This window comes from Sarcophilus harrisii, chromosome 1 (assembly GCF_902635505.1).
Source record: "Sarcophilus harrisii chromosome 1, mSarHar1.11, whole genome shotgun sequence".
NCBI classification, from domain to species: domain Eukaryota; kingdom Metazoa; phylum Chordata; class Mammalia; order Dasyuromorphia; family Dasyuridae; genus Sarcophilus; species Sarcophilus harrisii.
The window spans coordinates 618,971,743-618,983,774 of NC_045426.1; the positions used below are offsets into that span (position 1 = coordinate 618,971,743).

A 12,032-nucleotide genomic window follows, 5' to 3' on the forward strand; every position below is an offset into this window, starting at 1 on the left:
CTTTTAGTCAGTTGACACTACACTAAATTTCCAGGGAAGTATTTCTCTCTTCATTATAGTATCAGGCTCTTTGGGAATGGCAGCAATCATTATTTAAACAGTGATAGCAATATGGACATCATCATGGCACCAGAATCATGCTCTAATACAAAACATCAAGTTTTAGTACTTTCTGTGTTGGATCATCTTATTCCCATCTTTTCTATAAAGAATATCACTGGGAAAAGTCAATAATATGGCAGTTTTGTGGTCAGTGAAGGAAAGAAACACGTGATTCTTTGGACTATTCTTCCAAAGTTTTCCTTATTATTCCTCTTTTATAGCATCTTCATAGCCTCTTATTTATTTTCATCACTTCATTTTTTTGGAGGGGGAGAAGGAAGAAGGAATAACACCATTTTGCTTACAGACTTTTAGGCTTCTTCATCCACATCAGTGTAACTAGGTCTATTGATTATAATAGCTTTCATAGGATATTCTTCATTGCTTAGTGACTATTAGCTGCAAACAATCTAGTAAGCATGTTAGACATCCTTTGTCTCCACAGGTATTTCACTACGTCAGGATCAGAATATATTCTCAGCTATGACTGTGGCCATTTCCACCTTGCTTCTAATTGAAAAATTTGAAATTTATTGATTCATATTCCCTTTCTCTCTTTCTCTATCTTTCCTCCTTTCTTTTTTTCTTTCATGTCTAGCAGAATATGGTAAATTTAGCAATGGATTTGGAGTCAAAAGATTCAGATTTGAAACCTGGTTCTGCCCATTTATAGTTGTGTGACCTTGCACAAATCACTTAGTCATAAGGGGCTTCAAGCTCCCTCCTGTGAAACATGAGGAGATTAGATTATGATTTCTAAGAATTGTTCAAATTCTAAATCTATGATAAGAGTATTGATTGAAGTTCTTGACTAATATTAAGCAATGACAATTCAATTTTGCCTATAAGAATGAAAAACAAAATCCTACCTCTGCTTTGTACTGTCTCTGGGAAATAAGACAAATCACTTTGGCCTCAGTTTCCTGATTCACAAAGTGAAGGAATGGAACTAGATGGCCTACTGAGGTCCCTTCCAGTTCCTAGATCTAAGATTCTATTCTTGACTGAAGTATGAAACAAAGGTCAGAAAACAAATTATAGTTTCTGCAAAATAAAGGAAATATGAAGATCTTTCCTGGTTTCTGGGATCCAAGAGGGACAAGTGTTTTTTAAGAAGCTATTAAAAACATTGAACTACCGACATGCTTTTTGAGAGATGCTCGTGTGCTACAAAAAGAAAGGTTGGTTCATTAGTTATAAGTTTAGGGATGAAATGAAGCAAGAATAAAATTGTCTTTTCTAATTTACAAATAAGAGATTCTTGAAGTTTCTGTCCAAGTTGGATTAAACAAAATAAATCTTTGTTGTTCAAATCAGAATAAGACTGGGGCTTCAATATTTCCATTTTATTTTTATGTTCCTAATTATCCTATACACTATTATAAAAGAGGAAATGTTGCTTGCACATAGCAGGTATTTAATAAATGACCTATCTGTGTCTGTCTGTCTTGTCTATCTTCTCTCTATTTGCTTTATATAATTTTTATTTATTGATGTAAATGGGGGGGGGGGAGGATTTGATTTTAATCTCATATTTATTTGGCATTTATCACTCTTTTAAGCTGATATTTTTTTCTATCCCTTTGTCCTTTCCACACTAACCTTTTGGCAGCTTCCTCCACAATTACTAGATACAAAAGGAACTTAATTAAAGATCATTTAGCCTAACTGCTTCATTTTTCAGATCATGGAAATGAGAACTAAAGATGAAGAACTCAAAGTCACAGAGCAAGTTATATGTACAATGAGAGGGGAACATTTCTACCACTTCAGCCCAGCTTCCTACTACTACACAGTTCTTTTTTTTATATTTCCTTCAACTTAAGGAAATGCATCATTATTTCATTCTTACCTTTTATAAAATCTGAAATATTTGCACAGAGATTTTTTCCTTCAAAGCCATTTTATCCCCCTTATTGTGAACAATCTGGGTCAAAGCATTAAGATTTAACTCCTCACCCTAAAATTATCCCAAGGCATTTTGAATGTTCTCTCTCTTTTCTCATTGCCCCTTTTATTTATTTGTCCACAAAAAGTACTTCAAAGTCCCCTAGCATTGTAATAGTAGTAAAATTTTTTTCATAGCTAATATTCTTTGTGAATGTGAAATATAAATACTTTTTCCCCCCAATAAATCCAGTAACATGAAAATCTCCATTTATATGACATATTAGTTTGGGAATTGTCATCTACTTTACAAAATGACTTTTCTTTACTAAAGGTTTCACCTCAGATTTCAAGATGGTAAGATGATTATATTGATAGTATTTGATTTATACAAAATTCCCCAAGGCCAAATCTGTTACACAAAGAGAGGTACATCTATAACTAGTGAGACTACTAAGTACAAAAATTTTTGTTGATATTTTTAGTTGACTCAATATTGAAAATAGACCATACCAGTTTTGTACAAGGAAATCAACCAAGTGGAGAGATGTCTGGTCAGCAGTTCGGACTGCAAGATGAAGGGCTGTTTCACCTGGCTCCTAAAAAAATGGAAAAGGCAAGATATTAAAAGGTTATCATTTTGTGAGGCCAATTGCAAAACAAATCCCTTTTCTCCCCTGTAACCAGATATGATGCAACAGAGTCTGTTCCAAATTTTTGAGTATAGAGTGTCTTACCTGTCCAGGCTCCAATAATGGCTCCATTAGCTCTACCCCTTCTGCATAGACTTGAATTAGTGCAAGTAAATCCCTAGATTTGATGGCGTCAAGTAGTTCATTCAACTTAGCAGATGAAGATAAACAGGTCTTCCTGGAAAACTTATGATCTACATACTTCGCAGTGATATATTCTTTACGTGCAGTCCTAAAACAAAATAAAAGGATTTGCTATTGTATTTTGAATATTATTTTCTATGGAACAAATAATGTGGTTGAATTTTTTGTTTGTTTGTTTTTGGGTTGGGGGTAAGAAGTGGTGATTTGTTGTACCTCTGATTTCCTCAATATAGGAAATTTCTAGTACAGAAACTGTTGCAGGTCAGTAAGTTGTTTATAAGTTATATTCTTAGATAGATGTTTGGGGCAATGAGAGTTTGGAGCAATGATTAGTAACTTCAAGACACACTTGCAGGTACTGATTTATCAGAGGAATAACTGGAACCCAGATATTCCTTACGCTAACATTGGCTCTCTGTCCACCACGATCTTCTTTCTCAAGACTGGGTATATTATATACATGCAAACATCTCTTTTAGAAAATATAAAAGTAGCTTCAATGAGATAATACTCCTGTACTAACACATTTTCCCAATGTAAATATTACATACTTTTGAAACATACTAGTTTTCCAGTTAGGAGACTGAATATTATCTTCTCATATTACTTAAAACTAAATAGAACTGAATATAATAACTGAGGCAGGAAAATAGCTAGATAACCCAATAGAAAAACATAGAAGATGAATCATAAACTAATTACAAAATTGTAGAGCTATAAGAGATCTTAGAAAATAAGGAGTCCAATCCCATCATTTTATAAATGAGGAACTTTATTTGTCCAATATTAGAATTAGCTTGCTCCAAAAAAGCTATTCCCTGTCTTTGACTACTAGTGCCACACTCAGTCTAACTGTTGCTACTTTCTAACATCTGTCACTCACACCTGAAATGAGATTGATACTCTCTCTTTTAGGTAAGTGTTGACTTCCAAGAGGCCTAGCTTTCCCAGGGAGCAGATGGCCCTTCCTCTTTTTCTAGCTGGTCACTGGAATGTTGTGCCTTGCTGACTCTGCTCAATGGGGCATGAATGTAAACTACAACATTATTACCATTTCAGTAATAAAGAAGCTTCCTTGCTTTGAAGATTTTTAAGAAAACAGGTCTTTTGTTTAAAAAAGAACATCTTAAAATTATACTTGAATAAATTTGTGATCATGGTCAAAAATATTTATCATCTGGCTTTCTGATTTCATATGAAGCATAAATGAATATAAATATGGTTTTCCACATTATTTAAATTGATAAGACTAATAGACTAATCTTATGGATTAATAGACACTGTAGGAAATCTTTTCAAGAACAAATGCATACTGAATGATTAAATTGGTGAACTACAATTAGTATAATTAGAATGGAGAGGAAATTTATGAAAGGCATTTGGAAAAAGCACTCGATTTGGAGGTCAAGGGTTTCAGTCTCAGCTTTGAACAGACTTCTTTGTGACCTTGAGCAAATCACTTTATTTTTCTTCTATCTATCTAATGGGAAGTTTGGACTAAGTGACCTGTTGCTAAAGATCCTGAGAAACACATGTCTCAGTAAAGCACTTCTCTTTTATGTTATAATATATGCTATGAATACAGTTTTACTGTGTTGAAAAAATACTTGTCATAAATAAATGCTTTTAACATTACATTTAATGTCTGGTATCATTTACTCAAAACTAAATAATGAGTTCTTTGCCATTAAAAAGAAATTAAAATAATATGGACAAAATATTTCCTAGTAGAGAATCTTATGTTTCTAAAATTTTTTTTTAATGAGACTTATTAGAAGCTGAGCCCATATTTAAAAGGACATTTTTGATTTATACTTCCTAATAACTGGTTCCCCAATGGAAACAAACTTGAAAACTTTTAGAAAGTAGGAAGGTTTGATAAACGAGAGACAATTTAATTTTTAAAAATTACTTACATATCACTTGAAGGAGTGGGCTTTGGTGAGGGACTAGGTAAATTCCCTTCCATAATTTCATTAAAACTATTGTTTCCTACATTCTTGGCCAGCTGCAAAAGAAATACAAAATAATATTGTAGTCTCCATTTCCCACTCTTTTAAAACATTGCTATTCATTTGCTTTTGGGAAGTCAGATGATTTATTTGCCATAATTCTATGAAGAATTTATACATTTCTGTCAACAAATATTAAATGTGTACATATTGTGTCCAAAAGATTGCCTTCTGTGAAAGATTCAAAGATAAACAAACAACTAATGTCTAGGCTTTCAAAAGTACTGCCTAGTGATTAAAACAGGAATACAAACAGCTTTCTGATAGTGCATAGCAGAGATAAAAATAAAGTACAATAAAATTTTAAAGAGAAAAATAATTCTCATTGGCAGAGGGAACATCAAGAAAGGCTTCATGGAGGAAGTGACTGTTTGAGTTGGCTTTAATAGATGGATAGGATTCCAACAAATAGAGGCACAGAGAAGCACATTCCAGGTATAGCAAAGGCAAGGAAGTAGCAAGGGACAGCTTCCCTCCCCCCCTTCCCAATAAATGGCACATACTTCATTCGATTTGGCAAGGGAAGTAGTAAGAGAAAAAGCCATTAATTAGGGTGAAGTCAAGTTGTGGATAGATTTCACTTCTAGGCAAAGGAGTTTGGAATTTTTCCAGCAATTAATGGGAAACCATCAGAAGATAATGAGGTCGTCAGACTATTCTACATGGGTGTAAAAGATGGGCTGGAGTTAGGAGAGAATTAAAGTTGGAAGGCTGATTAGTAGTTATTCCAATAATGCAGGACAGAAGCAATCAGGGTCTAAACTAGCATGATGGCAACTGGAATGTTCGGGTCAGGAAAGATGAAAGATATTGACAAAGCAGAATTAAAAGGATGCAGTGAGTGAAGTGATGCAGGGGTTATTGTGGAAAACAAGGAATGGCATATATTGGTGAATAAAAGCATTTGACATATTTGCCCTATATAAATGCTAATATTTCATGTGTGTTTATCTTCAGGAACCAACTAATGATCTGCATTTCACAAACCTGAGGCTAGAGATAGGTGAATCTAATCCAGTGCTATTCAATTCATTTGAATTCAATTCAACAGTTATTTGATTAAGTGATTACTTTGTGCAAGATCTTGCAAGGATAAAAGAGAAAAAAAAATCTAACAATACTCCTGGTTCTCAAAGAGTTTATATTCTCATGGGGAATACAATGAATACATGGCAACAAAGAACAGCGTATCAATAAGTACAGGTAATTTAATATAAATAAATACAAAATGTGAGAGAGACACATACATACAGACACAGAATTAGCAACTGGGTAGAGGAAGATCAAGAAAGTGGCACCTGAGTAGAGCTTTGGAAAAATTTTTTTTCTTTTTTTAGTATAGCTTTTTATTTACAAAACATATGCATGGGTAATTTTTCAACACTGACCCTTGCAAAACCTTCTGTTCCAAAATTTTCTCTCCTTTTCCCTATCCCTTCCCCAACTGGCAGGCATGGAAAAATTTCAAGAGGCAAGAGTGGATAAGGAATTGGGAGAACATCTGGATAAAGGGGCAGAGGAAAAAGAGGGGAAAGATACGTAACCATAACTTTAACATACATAGTCATGATGAGAGAATTTTATTAAATAAGGACTTTTTTTTTTTTTTTTAGGTTTCATGAATCCTTGCTTCAGCACATACTGGCTGTCTCATTCCAGACTCATTTCCATCAATCTTTCTTGATAGAATTCAGAATAAGGGACACTATGCAACAAGCTCTTGGTAGAGGGAGACCTGAATGGTATTTTGCTGCTGGAATCAAATGGTTCTGTTCCAATATATATTCATCCTGAAATGAGCTGTGATGAGTCAGAAAAATATGCTTTAGATCTTAAACTTTCTGTAACTAGTTCTTTAAAAAAGTTCACTTGAAACAGTAAAATTCTTAGGGGCTAGTGGTTGAGTCAACCAATATCTGTTGACAAATCTCACTGTCTATCTAGGTATGTTCCTACAGGAAACCTGGAGGTAGAGAGACCTGGAAGTTAGAGTTGGAAGGCATTATGAAGCTTATAGAATCCAATTGAAAGGCTATGATTTGCCCAAGATCACACAATTGGTTAGTAGAAAGACGAGGTAAGAAGTCAGGTCTAATGTGGCCTTTAATATGTATTTTATACCCAGATGCATGGCCTATTGATTTGGGCCATTAAATTACAGTTAGTTTCTTGGAATTATCATCTCCATTAGAGGGAAAGACTTTTCCCCACTATGATAAGAGGTGCTAGGTAATTACTAATTACTAGCCAAAGAATGAGCAGAGGATGCCAAGAGGGTATCTTGATAAATATCTCTTAGCAATCCATGGCTTTAGGGTTTGTGTAGAAGATAAAAATGGGGTTCACTGCTGGACTTTGTTTAATGTTTAACTTAAAAGCAGCTCTAAAGGAATTGTTTAGGGTTGTGAAGGGGCAGAGGAAGATTACAACTGGAAGATTTTTCAATAATTAAAAAAAAATCCTCTGATAACATAATAAATTTCTCATGATTGTGTAACCTTATAAATTTATAAACTGTAACATCAAATATCATACCATCTATTCCTTCAAGAAAGGATTAAAGAGGAAGTGAGTTTCTGATGACTCATAATAGAAACAAGTTACTACAGTAATTTAACAAGAAACTTTATATTCATACTTCACTTCCTAGTAATTAAAATAACTTATGATTGATTAAAACTATTAAAAAAAAACTAAAAAAAAAAGCTATTAGGGAGTTTAAACACAAGAGTACTCAGTTTCCCTCCCAATTTACTATTAAATATATGATTTATAAACTTAGAAAAAAACATGAAATATTGAATTTTAAAAAAATTATCTGATGAGTAATAAAGCTGCAATATAAAAACTTCATTTGAGCATTCTAAGAGACTTTGGGAAATTCCTCAAACTTCTTCAGATTCATCATAGTTTGGCTAAACTTTTGACTTGACTGTCATGCCAGTATACACCAATTAGTGATTCAACATTTATTCAAGCAAAAAAGGAAACCCATCGATTTTATTTAGTAAACAAATTACAATGTCACAGAATATCTATATAAAAATTCATTCAACTCTCTGAGCAAGTAGTTGGCAGAAGCTTTAAAAAAAGCAGACTATAAAGAAGCCCCCCCCCAAAAAAAAAAAAAAAAAGAATTTCATCTTTATGCAAATGCTCTGAAATCTTTCCAAAATAAAGAAAACAACTTACCAAGAGTTCAGAAGTTCCTAATTTGTCTAATTCCAAAGACTGAATTCGAGAAATATGAACCCCCATTTCCCTGTGGATTCCAGAGCATTCTATACAGGTCAAAATACCCAGGTTGGTTGAAAGCCATGTGGGTTCTATAGAAAAAGATTTAAAAACACAGTAAGACAATGAATTTTAGTGAACAGTTCATTTTAGAAGTGGCTGATAAAATTTCAGTGGAAAACAGAATCAAGTTTCTGATGCATTATAAAAATGTGCAACTGAAAACAGTAGAAGAACTAGTGCTGTAAGGGTCATTAGAAGTCATCTAGTCTGAGCTCCCCTACCTTACAGATTAGGCTACTAGGACACAAATAGGTCATGACATTGTAAGATTTGAAATTAGGAGTATCCATGGAGAATTAGTCCAAGGGTTCTTAATTTGGGGGTCTGTGAACTTTTTTCCCTTTCTTTTTAAATTTTTTGAGCATTTAATGATAGTATTATTGATTTCCTTTGTAATATTAAGTATTTTATTTTTTGCATTCAAAAACATTATGTTAAGGAGTTCTTAAGCTTCATTAGACTATCAGAGGGGGCCCATGACATACAAAAATGGTTAAGAACCTTTACATAGGAAAACTGAGGCCCCAAAAGCTGAGGTAACAAAATCCCATGAAGGTAGAGACAGAATATGAACCCAGTGATGAGTCCTGTCTAGGTCACAAAGGAGTGGTGAGTGGCAGAGGAGGGCCTACTACCTAGATTACCATGCTTTTTGTCCAGTGTGCCTCTACTTCTTCTTTCTACCTCCTCTAGTAAAAGAGGATAAGAATTTTTTAATTTAAAAAAATCTGACCTTAATGAACATCCTTTTTATAAGATTTGTTTTTCATATACATTTTCATATTTTCATATATGAATAAAATCAGAAAAAAGAGAATTAAATGCAAAAATGCAAATTCCCTCCACATATATTTTAACATATGTGTATGTGATTGATATACAGATAGTAAATTCAACCTGCTACTTTAAATAAGTTCTACTTTTTTGTGCTTTTCTTTGAATTGCCTTAAATTTTCTCTTATGCCTTTTAAAAAGTTTATTTTTGGGGAGGAACTGACGTCATTGGGGATAAGTGACTTGCCCAGGGTCACTTTAAGTGAAGTATTAAATGTCTGGGGCCAGATTTGAACTCAGGTCCTCCTGACTCCAGGTGCTCTAGAGCACCAGAGCTTTTGGTGCTCTCTATCCACTGAGCCACCTAGCGGCCCTCTAAAAAGTGATTTTTCAATGACTCCTTTCTTTATTTTGGACAGGTTTACTTCTAAAATGTCTAAGAATTATGATGTGGAAATTAATATATGGAAAATTATATTTTATCATGTTAGTTCGAATGTTATTTATAAACATCTAAACATTTGATGGAGAAAAGAAGTACATAATTCTTAAATAAACAAAACCAAAAGCCAATGATTTTTTAATCCAATACAAAATTAGGATTACAAAATGCTCCCCCTAAAGTTTCAGTTGAAATAAATTCTTGGAAACCTTACAAAAGTACTTTTCCCCCTTTACTCTATGTTCTATGACAATGATGGATGGTATAGCTATTAAATGCTATTCACAAGAGACAGGATTCTACAGCTAGCAATAACCTATAAGCTACAACCAGCATTAACCTATCAGTCCTGGTTATGGCTTCTCCATGGAGCTTTTGCTGATAATAAGACAGCTGTTAAGTAATGAACATAACACTTTCCTTTTTTGAAACTCCAAGGAACAAAGTGACAATGGGAAGCATTTTTTTTCTAGACAAAAATTGTGATGTATCAAAGATACCCACCCCTCCTTCAAATGGCACATTTTTGCAAATCAATCTTTATTGAAGATCTACTATGTGTAAAAATTTATCTAGACATGTGGAGAATATAATATTTACTCATATTTATATAGCACTTTAAAGTTTACCAACATATTCCCTTTCAAGTCTGTAAAGCAGGGAGTGAAAAGATTATTATATACCTTTTGTAGATGAAAAAATTGAAATTTTGAGAGGTTAAGTGCCTCACTCATGGTCATACGGCTAACAGATATATAAGGTTTGATTCTAATACAGGTGCCCATGATCCTAAGACTTGTTTTACCACGTAGCCTTTTGTCAACACTATAAAAGGTATGTGTTCTGCAAAGTAAGATATTTTTGTCTGCCCAGCTTACATATAAAAATAGAGGAGCAGTTTGGTAGAGTGGAAAAGATATTGGACTTGGAAGTTCTGTCATTAAGTAGATGGATGTCACTGACAAATCACTTGTTATCTCTAGGCCACTACGTCATTTATAAAGTGAGGATAATATTTGTACAATTCTGTTAAGTGTGGCTCTCAAATAAGATAACATGTAAGTTAATGAACGAATATGTGAATAATAGACATTTATTGTATACTATGTACTCCTGGGCTAAATATTGAGGAAACAAATACAAAAGCATGGATAGTCCCATCATCTTCAAAAAGAGTATATTTTAATAGGAAGAGGCAATATCTGTAGGAGAGTATTGGTTAGGACAGCAGATTTAGTTTTAGAAAATTACAAGGATGGTAAGTGTAGCCATAAGGGAGTAGACTCAGGTAACAGAAGTGAAAAGATTTTGTAACTATAAAGAATTATATAAATAGGCACTACTGAATTATTATTTGTAGTAGTAACAGTTCCTTGTCCTTGAAGAATTTACAATTCCTTGTTGGGATTAAATATTATGGAGTAATAAGAAAAGATAACTGTGATATTAAATCTGATGCATACCATAAAGATACTGGGAAACTTGGACTTGTAGAAGGAAGAGATCATAAACGTTAGAGAAGTTGGGGGAATGTTTTGAATAGTGGTTAGTTTGTGAGGGATACAGCAAAGAGTGTACTTTTTTCAGGCATGAAAAACACCACATGAAAAAGTTTTTCTACGGTTTCTGTAGAATATAATAAAAAGACTGTTTTTTTAAAACAACTATATGATTTAGTATTCAGAAGAAAAAGCAAACAAGTTCAGAAAGTTAACTCAAAATAAATTAATTGGCAGAGAGTCAAAGCAGAAAAAATAGCTAGAATACCTGATGAACCACAATCACAGCAGACATCATTCCCAGGTAATCTCTGGATGTCATCAATAATAGCTTTTGTCAAGTCCTCCAAGCTGTTTTCTCCAGTACTCTGTTCTCCTCGGAAAGCCATGGTCAATGCTTCTTCTTTGCTGTTTGTCAATACTGAAATCCACCTGTTTCAAAACCAAAACCAAAGGGAGACTTTTAAAAAAGAGTAGCATTTTCCTCTCATCCCTGGACTATTTTAGATCTGGGCACACACACAGATGGATACTCTATATGGTACAGTAGGAAAAACTCCATTGGACTGGAAGTCAAAGTCATTTATGTTGAAATCTTGGCTAAATTTATTTATTTTATTTTTATTTTTATTTTTTTTACCTCTGTGACACTGAAGAAGCTACCTAACTCTCTGCCCCTCAGTTTCCTTATCTGTAAAATAGAAGGACTGGATTAGATCAAGGATTCTCAAAGTATGGTCCAGAGAATCCTGGGGAGTCCCTGAAACACTTTCAGAGGGTCTACAAATTCAAAATTAGTTTTTATTTCTAATATTATAAATATCTATAAAGATAACCCATACAAACCAAAATCTTTCTGAATAGATCAACAATTTTTAATTGTATAAAAATATGAGAACGAAAATTTAAGAATGATCAGACTAGGTGACGACAAAGACTTCTTTTAGTTTTAAATCTATGATCTATAATCTATAATGCTAATTAAGGGTTTCTAACATGAGAGTGGAAAAGGATAGAAAAAAGGATAGTGAAGAGTAAATAAAAATTCTAATATTGGGAAAGAAATTGAAATGAGAAGAAAGAATGAAGGAGTGAAAGTGATAGAAGTTAGAAAAAAATCATTAAAAAACACAATAAAACAAACAAACTGGGCTTAAGGGTAGACATTCCACAAATGTCCTTT

The 12,032-nt window shown here is 33.4% G+C and overlaps 1 protein-coding gene across 7 annotated transcripts in view; it reads right to left on the reverse strand.

Annotated features, from left to right (window-relative positions):
* ASAP1 (ArfGAP with SH3 domain, ankyrin repeat and PH domain 1) overlaps positions 1-12,032 on the reverse strand; it is a 459,738-nt gene that overhangs the window by 44,928 nt on the left and 402,778 nt on the right. For all 7 annotated transcript variants that reach the window (XM_031947203.1, XM_031947200.1, XM_031947198.1 and 4 more), the window contains 5 exons: positions 11,118-11,281; positions 8,030-8,163; positions 4,742-4,833; positions 2,727-2,913; positions 2,503-2,588 (listed from right to left, as the gene is read on the reverse strand). In XM_031947203.1, the coding sequence (XP_031803063.1) occupies positions 2,503-2,588; positions 2,727-2,913; positions 4,742-4,833; positions 8,030-8,163; positions 11,118-11,281 (663 nt within the window). The remainder of the gene's footprint in view (positions 1-2,502; positions 2,589-2,726; positions 2,914-4,741; positions 4,834-8,029; positions 8,164-11,117; positions 11,282-12,032) is intronic.